The following is a 22,161-nucleotide window of genomic DNA, read 5'->3' as shown; positions in this document are numbered from 1 at the left end:
CTGATTAAGTGAGCAGAATAACATGTGCTTATACTCAGTGTGTATAAAAACATGTCACCATGCCAGCCTGAGCAGTGAATAAACGACATTCCCTTCTGCACCTCACACTATGGTAACCACACTACAGGCACCACTGGAGAGGAGCAGAACCTTCTGGGAGTCCAGCTCACCTCCAGTGAGAATCTTACTGTAGCTTTATATACATTTAAAATCTCATCCGAATGATACGGTTTAATCCCATTGTGGCTAAACAGAGACATAATAGAGATGCTCTACCTCATACTGTACATATCTGCACTATTATATACTCATTTAGACCCTATGTGTAGTTATTTATTTTACATTTTATTATTATACATACCTAGCTATTCACATTCTTAAGCTTATTATAGATTGATAGATAGACAGATAGATTATAGACAGATAGACAGACAGAGATATAACTATTATGAATGATGAAGTCCTGTAGACTTCTATATGTATTACTGTTTATAGATTTAATACCATATATGTAAATACTTAGTTACTGTATTATTATTTAATTAATCATAGATATATAAGTTTACTGCTCAATGCCACTATCTGTCTGTCTGTCCGTCCATCCCATGTCTGTCTGTCTGTCTGTCTGTCTGTCTGTCTGTCTACCTACCTACCTACCTACCTACCTACCTACCTACCTACCTACCTACCTACCTACCTACCTACCTACCTACCTACCTACCTACCTACCTACCTACCTACCTACCTACCTACCTACCTACCTATCTATCTATCTATCTATCTATCTATCTATCTATCTATCTATCTATCTATCTATCTATCTATCTATCTATCTATCTATCTATCTATCTATCTATCTATCTATCTATCTATCTATCTATCTATCTATCTATCTACCTACCTACCTACCTACAGTGGTGTTCAAAATAATAGCAGTCCAACACCATTAACTTGATAAATCACTGTTTTTAGTAGAAGTGATATTTCTACATAGCAAATAATTTACTTGAAAGTGTAGTAGAGTAATGAAAACAAAACAAACCCAACAATTAGGACATGCATGCCGTTCATTCTGAGTAATTGAAGCATTGATTGAAAGGGGGTTGTTCAAAATAATAGCAGTGAGGAGTTCAATTGGTGAAGTCATTCATTCTGCAGAAGAACGGGTGTCAATTTTGGCCCTTATTTAAGGTACAGTGTATCACAAAAGTGAGTACACCCCTCACATTTCTGCAGATATTTAAGTAAATCTTTTCATGGGACAACACTGACAAAATGACACTTTGACACAATGAAAAGTAGTCTGTGTGCAGCTTATATAACAGTGTAAATTTATTCTTCCCTCAAAATAACTCAATATACAGCCATTAATGTCTAAACCACCGGCAACAAAAGTGAGTACACCCCTTAGTGAAAGTTCCTGAAGTGTCAATATTTTGTGTGGCCACCATTATTTCCCAGAACTGCCTTAACTCTCCTGGGCATGGAGTTTACCAGAGCTTCACAGGTTGCCACTGGAATGCTTTTCCACTCCTCCATGACGACATCACGGAGCTGGTGGATATTCGAGACTTTGCGCTCCTCCACCTTCCGCTTGATGATGCCCCAAAGATGTTCTATTGGGTTTAGGTCTGGAGACATGCTTGGCCAGTCCATCACCTTTACCCTCAGCCTCTTCAATAAAGCAGTGGTCGTCTGCTTGTGTTTGGGGTCATTATCATGCTGGAACACTGCCCTGCGACCCAGTTTCCGGAGGGAGGGGATCATGCTCTGCTTCAGTATTTCACAGTACATATTGGAGTTCATGTGTCCCTCAATGAAATGTAACTCCCCAACACCTGCTGCACTCATGCAGCCCCAGACCATGGCATTCCCACCACCATGCTTGACTGTAGGCATGACACACTTATCTTTGTACTCCTCACCTGATTGCCGCCACACATGCTTGAGACCATCTGAACCAAACAAATTAATCTTGGTCTCATCAGACCATAGGACATGGTTCCAGTAATCCATGTCCTTTGTTGACATGTCTTCAGCAAACTGTTTGCGGGCTTTCTTGTGTAGAGACTTCAGAAGAGGCTTCCTTCTGGGGTGACAGCCATGCAGACCAATTTGATGTAGTGTGCGGCGTATGGTCTGAGCACTGACAGGCTGACCCCCCACCTTTTCAATCTCTGCAGCAATGCTGACAGCACTCCTGCGCCTATCTTTCAAAGACAGCAGTTGGATGTGACGCTGAGCACGTGCACTCAGCTTCTTTGGACGACCAACGCGAGTTCTGTTCTGAGTGGACCCTGCTCTTTTAAAACGCTGGATGATCTTGGCCACTGTGCTGCAGCTCAGTTTCAGGGTGTTGGCAATCTTCTTGTAGCCTTGGCCATCTTCATGTAGCGCAACAATTCGTCTTTTAAGATCCTCAGAGAGTTCTTTGCCATGAGGTGCCATGTTGGAACTTTCAGTGACCAGTATGAGAGAGTGTGAGAGCTGTACTACTAAATTGAACACACCTGCTCCCTATGCACACCTGAGACCTAGTAACACTAACAAATCACATGACATTTTGGAGGGAAAATGACAAGCAGTGCTCAATTTGGACATTTAGGGGTGTTAGGGGTTTAGTCTCTTAGGGGTGTACTCACTTTTGTTGCCGGTGGTTTAGACATTAAAGGCTGTATATTGAGTTATTTTGAGGGAAGAATAAATTTACACTGTTATATAAGCTGCACACAGACTACTTTTCATTGTGTCAAAGTGTCATTTTGTCAGTGTTGTCCCATGAAAAGATATACTTAAATATCTGCAGAAATGTGAGGGGTGTACTCACTTTTGTGATACACTGTAGGAGGGGGGCAAATGTTGCACAGGTTGGTCATAGCGCATTTCCTTCTGAAATACTGGGTAAAATGGGTTGTTCCAGACATTGTTCTGATGAACAGCATACTTTGATTAAAAAGTTGATTTTAGAGGGAAAAAACATACAGAGAAGTGCAGCAAATTATGGGCTGCTCAGCTAAAATGATCTCAAATGCCTTAAAGTGACAACCAAAACCTGAAAGACGCAGAAGGAAGCGTGGAACTACTGTTTGAATGGATCAAAGAATAGCCAGAATGGCAAAGGTTCAGCCAGTGATCACCTCCAGAAAGATCAAGGAACATCTAAATTTACCAGTGAGTACAGAAGATGATTAAATGAAGCCGATTTACCAGCAAGAACTCCTGCAAAGTCCCGTTGTTAAGAAAAAGACGTGTCCTGAATGGGTTAACATTTGCCAAGAACACATTGACTGGTCCAAAGAGAAACGGCTCAACATTTTGTGGACTGGTGAAAGCAAAATTGTTCTTTTTGGGTCAAGTGGCCGTAGACAGTATGTCAGACGACCCCCAAGCACTGAATTCAAGCCAAAGTTCACTGTGAAGACAGTAAAACATGGTGGTACAAAACTATGATATGAGGATGTTTATCATACCATGGTGTTACACCTATTTATCACATACGAGGGATCATGGATCAGTTTAAATATATCAGAATACTTGAGGAGATCATGTTGCTCTATGTCGAAGAAGAAATGTCCTTAAAATAGGTGTTTTAACATGACAATGACCCAAAACATCTTGGTTACAGACAAACAAGATTGAGGTAATAGAGTGACCAGCACAATCCCCTGACTTCAATCTCATACAGAACTTGTGGGCTGAAATCTGAAACGTGTTTTTTTTTAGGCAAAACCCAAAATTGCAGAAGAACTGGCACTGCTATTATTTTGAACAGCCTAATATTCATTTTTCTTAACTTTCTGTAAAGGATTAACACAAACTGACAAAATGTTGTTAATGTTTTGATTTAGAATTAAAAGTGTAGTATTTTCAGTGCTAAAAGTTATTATAATGATTTTGTGCATTATTCACTTTTTTAAAATCACTGCTATTTTCTATCTATCTATCTATCTATCTATCTATCTATCTATCTATCTATCTATCTATCTATCTATCTATCTATCTATCTATCGACTATCTGTCTGTCTGTCTATTTATCTACAGTCTATCTGTCTATCTATCTATCTACAGACTACCCGTCTGTCTATCTATCTATCTGTCTGTCTGTCTCACAATTTCTCAGAAGCTGGAGCTGTAACACAAGTTTAAAAGTGAAACAGGGAGGAAAATCCAGATAAACACATATACATGTGGCGCTGTAACACTGGATCTGATGCTTATTCCACACTAATGCAGATTCGTCTCATATTCACACTTTGATGATGTTTTACCACCCAAGTCGAGTGCTGAGTTTAAGGGTACAAATTTCTTGACGAAGGGTGTTGAGTTTCCAAGAGTTGAGTTACAAGGTATGACTGTAATCATTAAAAAAATAAAACCATAATATTTAACCTTGCACATGAAAACACCAAACACGATCAACAATCCCCTTTTAAAAATGACTTTATTACTTCATAAACCGTGAACAAAACTGCTTTAATTTAATATCCTGAACAGTATGACAGTGTTTTCATTATTTAATTAAATCTCGTAACAATATTCCACATCCTAGTTGAGTGTCAGCAGTAGGATCTTCACCCTGATGAACATAAAGCTTTTCCTACATCACACTATTATTTTTATTTATTTTATTCCTTTCGTAGTTCCACGATGGCAAAACCAAGAGCACGATCAGCTGAAAATACTTCAAGTACAGTGCTTTCACAGTGAAAAAGCCAAAAAAACAAATATTACATTATATATATATATATATATATATATATATATATATATATATATATATATATATATACAAACCGATCAGCCATAACATTAAAACCACCTCCTTGTTTCTACACTCACTGTCCATTTTATCAGCTCCACTTACCATAGAGAAGCACTTTGTAGTTCAACAATTACTGACTGTAGTCCATCTGTTTCTCTGCATACTTTGTTACCCCCTTTCATGCTGCTCTTCAATGGTCAGGACCCCCACAGGACCCCCACAGAGCAGGTATTATTTAGGTGGTGGATGATTCTCAGCACTGCAGTGACACTAACATGGTGGTGGTGTGTTAGTGTGTGTTGTGCTGGTATGAGTGGATCAGACACAGCAGCGCTGCTGGAGTTTTTAAACACCTCACTGTCACTGCTGGACTGAGAATAGTCCACCAACCAAATATATCCAGCCAACAGCGCCCCGTGGGCAGCGTTCTGTGACCACTGATGAAGGTCTAGAAGATGACCGACTTAAACAGCAGCAATAGATGAGCGATCGTCTCTGACTTTACATCTACAAGGTGGACCGACTAGGTAGGAGTGTCCAATAGAGTGGACAGTGAGTGGACACGGTATTTAAAAACTCCAGCAGCGCTGCTGTGTCTGATCCATTCATAGCAGCACAACACACACTAACACACCACCACCATGTCAGTGTCACTGCAGTGCTGAGAATCATCCACCACCTAAATAATACCTGCTCTGTGGGGGTCCTGTGGGGGGCCTGACCATTGAAGAATGGTCAGTATGAAGGGGCTAACAAAGTAGATGGACTACAAATGGACAGTGAGTGTAGAAACAAGAAGGTGGTTGTAATGTTATGGCTGATCAGTGTATATGCAAAGAGCCACAAGCAGCATTGACAGTCGGCCGGCTCACTGACGATCGTCCGAGACCTAAATGTAGCCACAGTGTGCTAATAAAATCTAACGAAATAAAGTCAGCTCACATCCAGAGACAGTCCTGGTGATGCGGTGATGCAGTGTTCTTATCCCAGAGTTTATATCTTATATCACGATGCAAAAATAGAGCTCTAGTATAAATCCACCAGTCACCAAAAAATCAAAGTAAAAATTGATATAATGGGTCGGTTCATTTCTGAAGCGCTGAAAAAGAGAATCTTAAGAGAAAGAGGACGTTTAGTTGTCGTTAAAGCTGTACAGAATAAAAAACAGGTACAAATAGGTATTTATTTTACAATTTCACATATTTAAGCCCTGCCCGAGGGGGCTGAGAGTCTCTCTGTTGCGCGTGAGACGTACTCAGACGTGTTCAGACGTGTATATGACGTGCTAACGTACACAAATCAACACCCTTATATTTAATTCCATTTATTTCTGCACCTACTGAATGAATCCGACACGTCCTTTATGTGTGTATTTTATGTCAATACTATGTTTGTCTGTCCATTCTAACAGGGAGGAAACCGGAGCACCCGTAGGAAACCCACACAGAAAGTATCAGGATTGGTCGACCTGGGAATCGAACCTAGGAAAATGGTTAAATGTGTCATTATGTCCAGCCATCCCTGCCTCACACGCGTCTGTTGGGTGCCTGGCACCCAACAGACGCGTGTGAGGCAGGGATGGCTGGGACGTATCGAGAGACTTGAAAAATGTCTACGCGGCTGACAGGACTGCGCGATAGGGGAACTTGGACACAACAGGCAACCCGGAATCCTGGGTTCGATCCTTGCGCCCCGTGCTTCGGTTTCCTTCCACGCCATAAATTCCTCCGAGGTCTCCGGTGTCTTTTTTTGCCCCGCCCCGTCCCTAAATGGCATGGGACTCGACCCTAATCAGGCGTACACGCCAACACCGCCAACCGTGAGACGCAGAGGCTCGAGGTTTAAAGATGAATCTCATTAGGCTTGTCTTTTACCAACCCTGAGCTCATAAAGCCCCCGCGATAGGGGGTCTTCCGGAGATCCAAGAGGAGCCGAGTGTCCGAGGGTATAAAAAAACAACACAAAAAAAACATTATTTGTGGCATCAGGATCAGTTCTGCTCCGTGGACGAGTCCTAGATCGTTCCCTTTGGCGGCGGACGGGCCGAGACGGCTTCACATGAGGCAGCATTTGTTCTTGTGGTTGTTCGGATCTTTGAAGCGGAGTCTCTGCTTCGGACGGTACTTCTCTAGGTAGGTCAGCTGCTTGCTGTTGATGGCGCCCCGACGCTTCCTGTGGGCACAGATCACAAACAAAATCGATCATATACACAGACTGGGCATAACAGGTGAAGTGAATAACACTGATTATCTCTTCATCACGGCACCTGTTAGTGGGGGGGATATATTAGGCAGCGAGTGAACATTTTATCCTCAAAGTTGATGTTAGAAGCAGGAAAAATTAGCGAGCGTGAGGATCTGAGGGCCAAATTGTGATGGCTAGACGACTGGGTCAGAGCATCTCCAAAACTGCAGCTCTTGTGGGGTGTTCCCGGTCTGCAGTGGTCAGGAAGGAACAGTGGTAAACCGGCGACAGGGTCATTGATGCACGTGTGGTCCGATCCACCAGACGCGCTACTGTAGCTCAGATTGCTGAAGGAGTTCATGCTGGTTCTGATAGAAAGGTGTCAGAATACACAGAGCATCACAGTTTGTTGTGTACGGGGCTGCATAGCCGCAGACCGGTCAGGGTGCCCATGCTGACCCCTGTCCACCGCCGAAAGCGGCAACATTGGAGACGTGAGCATCGGAACTGGACCACGGAGCAATGGAAGAAGGTGGCCTGGTCTGATGAATCACGTTTTCTTTTACATCACGTGGATGGCCGGGTGAGTGTGCGTCGCTTACCTGGGGAACACACGGCACCAGAATGCAGTGTGATGATTTGGGCAACGTTCTGCTGGGAAACCTCGGGTCCTGCCATCCCTATGGACGTTACTTTGACACGTATCACCTGCCTAAGCATTGTTGCAGACCATGTTCACCCTTTCATGGCTGTGGCCTCTTTCAGCAGGATGATGCGCCCTGCCACAGAGCTAAAATGCTTCAGGAACGGTTTGAGGAGCACAACGACCAGTTTGAGGTGTTGACTTGGGCTCCAAATCCCCCAGATCTCGATCCAGTCGAGCATCTGTGGGACGTGCTGGACAAACAAGTCCGATCCATGGAGGCCCCACCTCACAACTTACAGGAGTTAAAGGATCTGCTGCTGACATCCTGGTGCCAGATAGTCCATGCCTCAACGGGTCAGGGATGTTTTGGCAGCAAAAGGGGGACCAACACAATATTAGGAAGGTGGTCATAATGTTATGCCTAATCGGTGTATGTAACGTGCAGTGTAAACACCAGGTCAGTTATAATAGGGTGACCTTACGTCCTCTTTTTTGGACCAAAAACGTCCTGAATTCGGCTTTTGTAGTCTGTGTGCGCACTGATTGGCTCGATCGAGAGGCTGAACTCATTCATTAACACGCTTTGCCACCTTCGTTTGTATTTTTTCTCCTGTTTGACGAGCTCGGGGCGTAACGCCGTGCAGAATGTGTACTACTCACTGTCTGATAAACTGGATGGCGTCTTCATACTTCATTCCACTTTCTATTAGCGCCAGGGCCACCAGTACTGGAGCTCTGCAACACAAACAATACATTCAAATTGAGGGAGATCGGAGCATCGCAATCAGAGCGGATCCCGGAAAGAACCAAAGGTACCAAACGTCCCAGGATTTAGGACCCGACCCCCCCATTTTATCCTCTCTAATCTCTCCTTTTCTCTTAGGTCTCCTTGTTTCTACACACACTGTCCATTTTATCAGCTCCACTTACCATATAGAAGCACTTTGTAGTTCTACAATTACTGACTGTAGTCCATCTGTTTCTCTACATGCTTTGTTACCCCCCTTTCATCCTGTTCTTTAATGGTCAGGACCCCCACAGGACCACCACAGAGCAGGTATTATTTAGGTGGTGGATCATTCTCAGCACTGCAGTGACACTGACATGGTGGTGGTGTGTTAGTGTGTGTTGTGCTGGTATGACTTTTTAAATACCGTGTCCACTCACTGTCCACTCTATTAGACACTCCTACCTAGTCGGTCCACCTTGTAGACGTAAAGTCAGAGACGATCGCTCATCTATTGCTGCTGTTTGATTCGGTCATCTTCTAGACCTTCCTCAGTGGTCACAGGACGCTGCACATGGGGCGCTGTTGGCTGGATATTTTTGGTTGGTTTTAAAACTCCAGCAGCGCTGCTGTGTCTGATCCACTCATACCAGCACAACACACACTAACACACCACCACCACCACCACCATGTCAGTGTCACTGCAGTGCTGAGAATGATTCACCACCTAAATAATACCTGCTCTGTGGTGGTCCTGTGGGGGTCCTGTGGGGGTCCTGACCATTGAAGAACAGGGTGAAAGGGGGCTAACAAAGCATGTAAAGAAACAGATGGACTACAGTCAGTAATTGTAGAACTACAAAGTGCTTCTATATGATAAGTGGAGCTGATAAAATGGACAGTGCACAACACAATTCCAGTCTGAATCGTTTAAGGCATTCAGTCAGCGCCACCCCGAACAGGCCCCCTCCGGATCAATGGCATAACAAACTCGGCCGAGTAAAACAAACATTGGCTCCTTGTCAGGACGTGCAGAGGCTCCCTGAGGGCCTGCAAACTACGTCAGAGAGAACTGGTGCTTCACCAGCCAGAACGACAGACACTAAAGAGAGCAGAGCTGCTCCTCGTTCCCTCCGAGACCCGGTCGCCAACGCTCGAACGGTTAAAGCAGACGCCCCACGATCTTACTTAGATACCGACCGTGTTCGGCGTCACCAGTAGCACCGCATCAGCTCTACGTCAGCAGTAATCACTTCCTTTTACATCCTCGTACGTCAGATTCAGAGCAGGGATTCATATCGCCCGAGTGAACCCTAACAAACAGTCGATTCTGGCAGGGCTGAATAAAGCTCACTGAACTCGACGTGATCCAGATCAGAGCGGCGACTCGCAGGGACCGACGTGCTGGGTTATTTAGGGTGAGAGCGAAAACTATGAGAATGAGTCCGACCCTCCGGAGTTCGACTCCAGATTCCCACACATCAGTATTCACTCTTATAGAGCGACAGATCAAGCAGAGCGGAGCCGCGACCCATTTCAGGATCAGAGACCAACCCGAAATGCCCAGAATTTAGAACACCGATCAGCCACAACATTAAAACCACCTCCTTGTTTCTACACTCACTGTCCATTTTATCAGCTCCACTTATCACATAGAAGCACTTTGTAGTTCTACAATTACTGACTGTAGTCCATCTGTTTCTCTGCATGCTTTGTTAGCCCCCTTTCATGCTGTTCTTCAATGGTCAGGACCACCACAGAGCAGGTATTATTTAGGTGGTGGATCATTCTCAGCACTGCAGTGACACTGACATGGTGGTGGTGTGTTAGTGTGTGTTGTGCTGGTATGAGTGGATCAGACACAGCAGAGCTGCTGGAGTTTTTAAACACCTCACTGTCACTGCTGGACTGAGAATAGTTCACCAACCAAAAATATCCAGCCAACAGCGCCCCGTGGGCAGCGTCCTGTGACCACTGATGAAGGTCTAGAAGATGACCGACTCGAACAGCAGCAATAGATGAGCGATCATCTCTGACTTTACGTCTACAAGGTGGACCGACTAGGTAGGAGTGTCTAATAGAGTGGACAGTGAGTGGACACGGTATTTCAAAACTCCAGCAGCGCTGCTGTGTCTGATCCACTCATACCAGCACAACACACACTAACACACCACCACCATGTCAGTGTCACTGCAGTGCTGAGAATCATCCACCACCTACAGTCAGTAATTGTAGAACTACAAAGTGCTTCTATATGGTAAGTGGAGCTGATAAAATGGACAGTGAGTGTAGAAACAAGGAGGTGGTTTTAATGTTATGACTGATCGGTATGTGTATATATACGTACATATATTTAAGTATATTAAAATATATTTAAGACACCGTAAGACAGGCACAAGACACGCCCCTCTCTACGCTAATTTCACTCACCGGCCAAGTCCAGCCACACAGTGCACAGCAACACAGCTGCCTGGATCCTCACAGAACTTATTCTTCAGCAGTGAAAGCCAGTCGTCCACTATCTTAGTAGGTGGAGGAGCGCCGTCATCGAATGGCCAGTCCTGCCGAAAAAAAGCACACATTTAATGATCGTTTCCATTTCCAAGTGACCCATACTGTACCCGAGCACCTGTACTAAATCTGGGGTCCCTTCCAAGCGTATCAAAGCGGGGCACAGTGGTGGACTGAGTAACGGTGACGACCACTGCAAACACCGAGATGCAAACGATCTCATTAAAGGTTGTTACATTAAATTTACATTTGAAAGTGATGTTCAAGTGTAGGACAAATACACCATATTGCCAAAAGTATTCGCTCGTCTGCCTTCACACACACATGAACTTGAGTGACTCCCATTCTCAATCCATAGGGTTTAATATGATGTCGGCCCACCCTTTGCAGCTATAACAGCTTCAACTCTTCTGGAAAGGCTTTCCACAAGGTTTAGGAGTGTGTTTATGGGAATTTTTGACCATTCTTCCAGAAGCGCATTTGTGAGGTCAGGCACTGATGTTGGACGAGAAGGCCTGGCTCACAGTCTCCGCTCTAATTCATCCCAAAGGTGTTCTATCTATCTCGCTCATCCACGTCTTCATGGACCTTGTGCTTTGTGCACTGGTGCACAGTCATGTTGGAACAGGAAGGGGCCATCCCCAAACTGTTCCCACAAAGTTGGGAGCATGAAATTGTCCAAAATCTTTTGGTATGCTGAAGCATTAAGAGTTCCTTTCACTGGAACTAAGGGGCCGAGCCCGACTCCTGAAAGACAACCCCACACCATCATCCCCCCTCCACCACACTTTACACTCGGCACAATACAGTCAGACAAGTACCGTTCTCCTGGCAACCGCCAAACTCAGACTCGTCCATCGGATCGCCAGACGAAGAAGCGTGATTCGTCACTCCAGAGAACACGTCTCCACTGCTCTAGAGTCCAGTGGCGGCGTGCTTTACACCACTGCATCCAACGCTTTGCATTGCGCTTGGTGATGTAAGGTTTGGATGCAGCTGCTCGGCCAGGGAAACCCGTTCCATGAAGCTCTACACACTGTTCTTGAGCTGATATGAAGGCCACATGAAGTTTGGAGGTCTGTAGTGATCAACTCTGCAGAAAGTTGGTGAACTTTGTTACTCAGCATCCGCTGACCCGCCCTGTCATTTTACGTGGTAACACTCGGTGGCTGAGTCGCTGTCGTTCCCAATCGCTTCCACTTTATTATAATAGCACTGACAGTCGACTGTGGAATATTTAGTAGTGAGGAAAGTTCACGACTGGACTTGTTGCACAGGTGGCATCACGATACCACGCTGGAATTCACTGAGCTCCTGAGAGCGACCCGTTCTTTCACTAATGTGTGTAGAAGCAGTCTGCATGCCGAGGTGCTCGGTTTTATACACCTGTAGCCATGGAAGTGATTGGAACACCTGAATTCAATGTTTTGGATGGGTGAGTGAATACTTCTGGCAGTATAGTGTAGGTTAGAGTTGTGTACATTTGATTTCTAGACGAGATAAAAGACCTATACTGGAGGTGAGAACGTGACTACAGTACAGAGAAGAGACAGAAACCTCCACAGGCTGCGGCGAGTGTAAGTGATATCTGCTGAAGGAGGCGCTATCTCCGAGTGAACAGACTCTCTACTGTCGCTGAATCACACCAAGCAGTGAAAAGTTTCTGATGACTTCAGTGTGATTCTCGCAAGCTGTGCCACGGCGAACACAGCGTGTACCGTGCTATTCCCACGGCCGTCAGGAACGCCAGAGCGCTGAATCAGACGCATGTTAGTCAGGACAAAACCTCACAAACAAGATCAACACAAACCTTAATGAAAGAGATTTGTGAACAACTTGATGATGGCAGAACAATATCTGGCCAAAAGTAGAGCTGTTGGTTACCAGCTGACAAGTTGTGGGTTCAAGTCCCAGCTCTGCCACTGTTGGGTCTGTCGGCTTCGGTGCTCTGACCCCAGTGTAAAGAATTTACTGTTAATTGCACTGTACACTTGTATCTGTATATATCACAAATTAACACGTCCCATCTACCGTAAATGATCATTACCACCAATCCACCACAGTGAGCTCCTTCATCCTTATTCTCCTTATTCCGCGCGCAGCCCTTAGCAGAACCCTTTTCCACCCATGCATTCTGCTGAAGGCACTGCCAATTGTGCCCATTATAGATGGCGCCCATCTGACTGGTGGCAACGCCGAGTTTCGACCGAGGAGTTCAGAATCTCGGCGCTGGTGCGCTAGTGGAATATCCCGCTGCGCCACCCGGGCACGTTATTACTATTATTATTACTAATTTTATTATTATTATTATTATTATTATTACTATTATTATAATTTATATTATTATCATTTTATTATTATTATTATTACTATTTTGTATTATAATTTTATTTTTTTATTACTATTACTATTTTTAGTATTTTTATTATTATTATTATTATCATTATATTATCATTTTATTATTATTATTATTATCATTATTATTATTATTATTATTACTATCTTTTAGTATTTTTATTATTATTAGCATTCTATTATTATTATTTTAATTAATATTTTTATTATTATTACGATTTTTATTATTATTATTAGCATTTTTATTATTATTATTATTACTATTTATTATTTTTTATCATTATTATCATTATTATTATTGTTATTATTATTATTATTATTATTATTATTTTGTTATTATTATTATTACTATTATTATTATTATTACTATTATATCTATTATTTTTATTATTATTATTATTATTATTATTATTAATGCAAGAGGATCTGATAGGAACAGAAAAGCACCTGAGGACAGCAGAGTAATGGTGTAAACATGCCAGGACAGTGAAAAAACTGCAACCCAAAACAAAACTCCGGTAAATACAAACATTTCCTACTAAATTCATCCCGTTCCAGAGTTACCATGAACCACTAAACCCAGTAAGAGGTTCATAGTTTCCCCTGCTCGTCTGGTTTGGCCACAGTAATCTCATAATTCCATCAGCTCATGTTGTGTTGTGAGTGCTGCCTGCTCCAGGAAAGCGGTTCTGTCTCCAGTCCCAACGCTGAGCTCTAATTGCAGCGAACGCCGCGGCCTTTTCCTTGAATCGCATACCTGCTAGTTCTCCAGCAACCTGACCCTCCGGTTACAAGAAAAGGGAGAAGCTTCGGGCACCTGTTTCCCATCAGCAAGTGTTTCCATGAGCCATCTCTTACAGATACATGCTCAGAGATACGCTCAGAGACACGCCTTCCTGCCGTTTTCTTTTTAACAATACAACCGAGAGATCCAAACACACAGCAAATGCTAGCAGCTAATTAAATAACTAATATATCTCAGTCACAGCCACATTAATCACTAAAATAACTCGGCGATCGTGCGAATACCAGGAAGCCCGAACACGTTGCCATGCTAACTCCACTTCTATCCTTCAACACCGCCAGCCGAGTTCTATTTTTATCTCTAAACTGGGATTAACTTCTGCCTATTCTGAAGGGCGACTTTGTTTACTACGGCTCGCTGTAGTGTTTTCCAGATTCCGCTACCTGCCCGCAAATAGAAGCTGGAAGCCCATCAGACACAAATCCACAGATCAGAGGGCTATTCGGAGAACACACTGCACCTCTTGTCGAACCAAAACAGTGACCATGCCAACGTGTCTGACTCCAGGTAACCGCGGTTCGGTCCCTGTGGCTTTATTCCTGAAGGATGGTGTGTGATGAGTAAACTTGGGTAGAAAATGAAGAATTCTGTAGCGCTGACACATCTGGAACTGGAATTATTTAAGGTGACATCTAATGATAATACAGTCTTAATAATTTAGTAATTTCTCTATACCTGTAGGTACCCTGTATTTGTAGGTTTGTTGTAATCAGTTTTCCATCTGTTAGTCTTCAAGACTGAACACCACAAAGAGGGAATTAAGACACTTTGTTTGAACTTGTTTTTGTTGGTAATTGAGTGTTTGTTTTTGTAACGCCATGTTGTCATATCTATGACATTCACGGCAGGAATCGGTGTTTCATGCTAGTTTTATTGGTAATTGAGTGTATTTAACAAAACGATTCAATCAACCAGCCCAGCATTTTTTTTTTTTTTTTATTATTATATATTATGCGTTTTTCCTCCCATTTTCTCCCAATTTATCGTAATCAATTTTTCTTCCGTTGCTGGGGGATCCCTGATTTTTTGCAGTTGAGGTTGATACATGATAAATTCTAGGTGACAAAAGTCGATCACGAGAGTTAAACAAAGTTGAGACGTCATTTAGTTGTTTGTAATGTTTATAGAGAATGAAATGCAAGGAATAAAGCTATAGTAGAGAAGAGTGGACACTATTAATATGGACCATCACATACTTTCAAATACATGTAAGATATCGGCAAGCCGACACGCTTAAGCGTCCCAACAAAGTGTTTCATATAAACACGTCATTATTTAATGAAAAAAACAGTGAAAAACGTAGTGAAAGTGTAAAGCAGCGTATCTGCAGGTATGGGGAAAAAGACTTTAGAAATTAAGACCATTTTCACAATAACAAAATGGCAAAAGCATGCACAGTGTTTGAAGACCCCACCCACTTAGTCCGATCATTCCTCCTTACAGGCAGGGCCAACTATGGCCGTCGGCAACGCCGAGCTTTGAACCGAGGAGTTCAGAATCTCTGCGCTGATGTGCTAGCGGAACATCCCGCAGCGCCACCTGGGCGCCCAGTTCAAGTTTTTAATGTCAAACACAATTATGGACAATTTTGTATCTCCCCCGGAGGAAACCCACACAGACATGGGGAGAACATGCAAACTCCACCTGGATTGCTCCACCTGGGAATCGAACCCAGGACCTTCTTGATGTGAGATGACAGTGCTACCCACCGAGCCATCCTATTATAGGGTAAGTTTAATCATGTGCTGCTAAGTTCTAAACAACATTGGCTATATAAATTCAAACCTAAGTTAATAATCTGCTGCCCAGCTTTCACTAAATTAAGCAGTTAATCAGCTAGGACTGTTTACACCTTGCCCGAGCTGACAGATGTCGGGCTTGAACCAGTGACCTTCTGATTCCTAGTCCTGTACCTTAACCGCTGAGCTGCCCCTGCCAGTTAATCTAATCAAAACATTACTGGTTCCTAAAAAGAAAATGACTAAATTCGCTCTTCAATTCGGGCGGGTTCTGTCTATAGTGAGTTTCCCTCCCAAAGTTTAGCACAGCAGTGAGAAGGAGGCCATGAGGAGGCCGTGTGGAGGCCGTGTTACACAACTGCGTCTCAGATGCACTTCGGCCAAACTGGGAAAATCCACCCGGAATCCAGTTCAGTGCAGCTGTATGAATCTCCTGCAGGACTGGGAGGGATTGGGAGCAGGGTGCAGGGAATCCCTCTTTACCAGAGTAACAAACACAAACACACACTCAGATCAAATTCACCAAACATTCAGGCCTGTAAAACTGTTCCTCAATCAGAACAGGAAACATCTGGGCCTGAACGAGTCTGCATGGTTCAACGCCATCAAAACTTGTTTTTGTTTATCTGACAAAACGGTTCCGCCAATCAGTGAAGCGTTTTGTTTTTCTTCCTCTTATAACATGATGAAGTCGATCATGAGAGTTAAAGATGGGACGCTGTTTGGTTGTTGCCTTTTTTCCCCCTCTATAAACTTAACAAAGAATAAAACTACAGGAGAGAAGAGTGGACATTATTAATATGGACCATCGTATATGTTTAAATATATAGAAAAAGTGTTGTTTTGTTTGTCTACCTATCTTAGAACGTGACTGATTGTAACAGTGTTCCTGCAGAAGCTAGTCCAATGTTGAGACAAACATACCAAAGGTAGAATCATGTTTTAAGCTCAATACAGATGTTGAATACCCACTCATTTTTTATATAAATAAAATACCAGTTTATATAATGTGTTTATTTAATGAAGATGTAATAAAATTTAGCAATACTGGTAACTCAGGCTCAGGAAAACACTCACCATGACTGTGATTCCATCCTTCTCCAGTGGCGTCTTGTCATAAGTTATTTCACAAACACGCACCACTGTGGTCGCTCCATATTTCTTTAAATCCTTAAAAAACAAAACAGAAAAAGACAGTCAGCTTACTCAGCAGCTTTCTATTGATTTATTTTACCTTGTCTTTATATTTTAGGTCCATTTTATATTTCACATTTTAATGGCTGTGAGGTAGAATAAAACTCTTCTTGTGTAAGTAAAGTAAAGAAAGTAAATTAATTGGGAAAGAGTGTTATCTGACTTGGACTCTAGCCTCAAGACTTGTGACTTGACTTGGACTCTAGCCTCAAGACTCGTGACCTGACTTAGACTCTAGCCTCAAGACTTGTGATTTGGACTCTAGCCTTAAGACTCGTGTCTTGACTTGGACTCTAGCCCAAAGACTCGTGACTTGACTTGGACTCTAGCCTCAAGACTCGTGACTAGACTTAGACTCTAGCCTCAAGACTTGTGATTTGGACTCTAGCCCAAAGACTCGTGACGACTTGGACTCTAGCCTCAAGACTCGTGACTAGACTTAGACTCTAGCCTCAAGACTTGTGATTTGGACTCTAGCCCAAAGACTTGTGACTTGACTTGGACTCTAGCCTCAAGACTCATGACTTGGACTGTACCCCAAAGACTTGTGACTTGACTTGGACTCTAGCCTCAAGACCCGTGACTTGTCTTGGACTCTAGCCTCAAGACCCGTGACTTGACTTGGACTCTAGCCTCAAGACCCGTGACTTGACTTGGACTCTAACCTCAAGACTCATGATTTGACATGGACTGTAGCCCTAAAATTTGTGACGTGACTTGACTTGGACTCTAGCCTCAAGACTCGTGACTTGTCTTGGACTCTAGCCTCAAGACCCGTGACTTGACTTGGACTCTAGCCTCAAGACCCGTGACTTGACTTGGACTCTAACCTCAAGACTCATGATTTGACATGGACTGTAGCCCTAAAATTTGTGACGTGACTTGACTTGGACTCTAGCCTCAAGACTCGTGACTTGTCTTGGACTCTAGCCTCAAGACCCGTGACTTGACTTGGACTCTAGCCTCAAGACCCGTGACTTGACTTGGACTCTAACCTCAAGACTCATGATTTGACATGGACTGTAGCCCTAAAATTTGTGACGTGACTTGACTTGTACTCTAGCCTTTAAGACTCATGACTTGACATGGACTCTAGCCTAAAGACTCATGACTTGGACTGTAGCCCAAAGACTTGTGACTTGACTTGGACTCTAGCCTCAAGACTTGATTGCCGCAAGATTTGTGACTTGACTTGGACTCCAGCCCAAAGACTCGTGACCTGACTGTCGCAAGACTCATGACTTGACATGGACTCTAGCCTCAAGACTCATGACTTGGACTGTAGCCCAAAGACTTGTGACTTGACTTGGACTCTAGCCTCAAGACTTGATTGCCGCAAGATTTGTGACTTGACTTGGACTCTAGCCCAAAGACTCGTGACCTGACTGTCGCAAGACTCGTGACTTGACTTTGACTTTAGCCCAAAGACTCGTGACTTGACTTGGACTCTAGCCTAAAGACTTGTGACTGAGGAGCAGTCGTGTGTGTGTGTGTGTGTGTGTGTGTGTTTCGTTGATACTTCTCACCTCGATGAAGGCGCTCAGGGTGGCGTTGGTTGGGTTGTGCGTGATCAGAAAGCGCATGTTTTTGTAGCACAGTTCGACGGGGGCCGGTCGGTTCATCCTGGTCATGCCGCAGTGCCAGCCACACTGTAAGCTGGGCCGGTGTCCTGTGACCAAACACCTCTAAAAACACACCCACCGGCAGGACTACACGAGCCCTCTCTACTGTAACAGAGGATCCTGTGATCTGTCCGTACAAACAAAACTAGCTGCCTGGTTCTCCGAGGCACCAGGAGAGCACCGGTCATGGGCCGGAGCGGGGTGGAGCACTGTCCGAAAGCCCTGAGCCCCGGCGCTACTTAACCCATCTGGTGCGAGGTCGGTTCTGGGAGTCAGTGGGACCGGAGTGAGCCGGGCAGGACGGGCGTTTCCGCTGGCATTCAGCTGTCAGAGACGGGCAGCGACACCCGGGCTCAGGCCTGGAGATGTTGGGCGTGGCAGTAGTCGCCGCTACCTTGCAAAAACTCCATCAACGAGGGAAATGATGCTGATGAGAAGAGCTAAAGGAGAAACAAAAGGGATGGAATTACTGATATGTACACCTTTAAGACACAGCATAAGCTTGTTTACACACACACACTGACCCTAACAAGTATTAAAGTGCTGATACAAGGTGTGTTTTAGATGGGGTCAGAGTGCAGGGTCACCTATTGTACTGAGAGGGTTAAGTGCCTTGCTCAAGGGTCCAATGGTGTCAGCATGACAGAGCTGCGATTCAAACCCACACCTTCCAACTGCTAGCCCAAAGCTCTACCTACTACACTACCACCGTCTCCAGTTTACTCATCATACACTTTAAAATCAACAACATGCTTCATATAGCTTCATTTTCCATATAGACACCAACACAAACAGATTTTCTTCATTTACTTTTAATTTCGCTGCCAAATTTGTTTATTTTCTAAGCTAAAATAGAATTACTGAAAACGTCTGTACTAGGCAACCAGCATAAACAAAGCTTACTGTGGTAAATTACTGCAATTAAAGTGAGAGCAAAGCGCAACCTAGTGAATCAGAGTAGACAAATAACAGTACAAAGCTGCAAACATTAACAAAGTTACGAGTAATCTGCACTACGAGGCGTCCTAGCGATCCTACGGCAATTCAGTTAGCAATCGCTTCATCGAAATGTCCACGACATCGTAGTAAAGCAGATCAAAACACGACTCGGGTAACTGAGTTCGGAAACTCCCAAGCAATTCCGTGTCAAAACACGGACGAGAATTTTGGTATCTAAGTCAAAACATGAAGCCTCGCACCGTCGCCGGATGTTCTAGGTTTACATTCAACTATTAAGGAAGCTGTGCTGTGTATCGTAGCTTCTATTTATTCTATCATTTAATTTACGAGTGTAATTTAATGACTGTGGTGAAATGTGGCTCTTTCCTTTAAAAATCTGTGAAATCTTTGATTTGATTTTTGAAAAATGAGGTCCTTGAATTTGTTAGGGCTCTAGTTATGGTATTATCTGGGTGCCCAGGGTGGCGCAGCGGGATATTCTGCTAGCACACAAGCGCCGAGATTCTAAACTCCTTGGTTTGAAACTCGGCGTTGCCACCAGTTGGCTCGGCACCATCTAGCGGGCATAATTGGCAGTGCCTGCAGCAGACACGTTTCTGCTAGGGCTGGATGTGGGTGGGGTCTTCAAACGCAGTGTAAGGACCCTGATTGGCAGATAGAGGCACCAGTGCAGAGTGCATGGGTAAGGACTGCACATGCATCGGAGGAGGCGTGAGCAGCAATATACCCACTTCGACCGCAATCAGGGATCCACCAGCAGCGGAGGACAGATTGAATATGATAAATTGGGAGAAAATGCAGAAATAAAATTTTAAAAAGCTGAAATAATAATAATGAAATAAACTTGTAAGCAAACACCCCCTTGTGGAGGCTTTATGTTTCCTCTTGTAAACCACAGTGGGACCAGATTGTACAGATGCTTTGTTTGTGTTATAAAGTACTATTAAGTTCTGTTTTACAGGGTCCTAAACAGGTTCAACAAGGTAAACGTCACATGATTAGCAGTCCGGTGCTTTTGTGGCTGACATGGCATCTTGTGTAGTCAGTCGAGGGAATAACAGCGCTCTGTCCTGTTTACGTACGCTGGGATTTAAGGTGGTAAGTGAGTGTGAAGTTCTGGGATTAATTCAGCTAATACTAATCCGCCAGAATGCGCCTGACATCGTGACATCACTGCTGTAAACGATTACAAACCGATTACGTTAAATACCGCTGAGTAAAATACTGCTTAATGTCTCTGTAAAATCGTGTAACGACTTAAGGGGCGGTCAATTTTATTTGGAAATTAAAATGGTTAATATTGGACTCAACACTTAATCCATACCTTCAAATATGGACAAAATATTTAAGGTAGATTGATTTTCAGTTCAAACGTTGGGTTGCAGTTCTAATAATAAAAATAATTCCTAAAAATTAATTGAACATATTTTCCACAGAGAAATCAGGAATATTAAATGATAAATATTTGTGAATATTGATATTTAAGCTTTGTTTTATTTTTTTTAAATATTGCAAATCAGAGAAGAACAAACTATTATACCTTTAAAATACAAGAACAAGTTTTCCAAGCGCAGGTACAAACTGATATGCAAAACTTAACTAGATAAACAAGCACGACGTGAGAAGCTCCCAAAAACAGCCGAACAGAGAGAGAGAATGAGAGTGAGAGCTCCTCTCGAAAATACAACCCCACTCACCTGTACAGGCCGATCGAACCAGATCAAAGAGATTAAAACCCCAAACGAGAATCAGCCGCCCGTCCTTATTGAAAAGGCATTAAAAGTAAATCACGCCGGCTGTAAGACGAGCGGTGAGGAAGCAGCAGGAGCAGGACTGAGCCGGTGTCAGTCAGTGGTGGAGTACAGAGTGCAGAGTAAGCTGGAATGACGCTCACAACCAGTTCGATCTGCCCTCGCCGTGTCCATATGACACTGACAGCACAGAGCTGCTAATGTCATCAGCACATGGACTCGTTCTCTAACGCTCTGGGTGTACGTGTACCAGCTACACCGCCCCGTTACACCCCTCCCTCCCCTCTGCACGCGCTCTCTCGTGCTTTCTCTCAATCCCTCTCGTAATCTCTCTCTCTCTCTTGCAATCCCTCTCGCACTTTCTCTCTCACAGAAAGGACCCGGACCACTCCACCAACCTTCCTTCTTTTTCTCCTTCACTCTCGGTCTCTCCCTGGCTCTTTTTGTATTTGCCTGTCTGCCTCACAGCCACAATGTAGTGCATAGTACTGTACCGTAGTGTACTGTACCGTAGTGTAGTGTACCGTAGTGTACTGTACCGTAGTGTAGTGTACTGTTCTGTAGTGTACTGTACTGTAGTTTACTGTTCTATAATGAACTAATGTAGTGTACTGTAGTATACTGTACTATAATGTAGTGTACTGTACTATAATGTACTGTAGTATACTGTACTATAATGTAGTGTACTGTACTATAATGTACTGTAGTATACTGTACTATAATGTAGTGTATTGTACTATAATGTACTGTAGTATACTGTACTATAATGTAGTGTACTGTACTATAATGTAGTGTACTGTAGTGTACTGTACTATAGATTACTGTACTATAGTTTACTGTACTATAATGAACTAATGTAGCGTACTGTAGTTTACTGTTCTATAATGTACTATAATGTAGTATAC

At 43.5% G+C, this 22,161-nt stretch overlaps 1 protein-coding gene across 1 annotated transcript; it reads right to left on the bottom strand.

The window, feature by feature from the left end:
- Positions 1 to 6,337: 6,337 nt before the first annotated feature.
- Positions 6,338 to 21,405, bottom strand: ptp4a3b (protein tyrosine phosphatase 4A3b). The gene is made up of 6 exons (XM_062991704.1): positions 21,203 to 21,405; positions 18,450 to 18,985; positions 16,807 to 16,899; positions 10,750 to 10,880; positions 8,253 to 8,327; positions 6,338 to 6,934 (listed from the first exon to the last, which is right to left on the bottom strand). Exons 2-6 carry the CDS (start codon positions 18,552 to 18,554, stop codon positions 6,817 to 6,819), a joined length of 522 nt encoding a protein of 173 aa, XP_062847774.1. The 5' UTR covers positions 18,555 to 18,985; positions 21,203 to 21,405; the 3' UTR covers positions 6,338 to 6,816.
- Positions 21,406 to 22,161: the final 756 nt, after the last annotated feature.

Source organism: Trichomycterus rosablanca, chromosome 3, assembly GCF_030014385.1.
Source record: "Trichomycterus rosablanca isolate fTriRos1 chromosome 3, fTriRos1.hap1, whole genome shotgun sequence".
NCBI lineage: Eukaryota > Metazoa > Chordata > Actinopteri > Siluriformes > Trichomycteridae > Trichomycterus > Trichomycterus rosablanca.
Note: the sequence above shows the minus strand (reverse complement) of the source record. Positions and strands in the feature narration are given on the sequence as shown.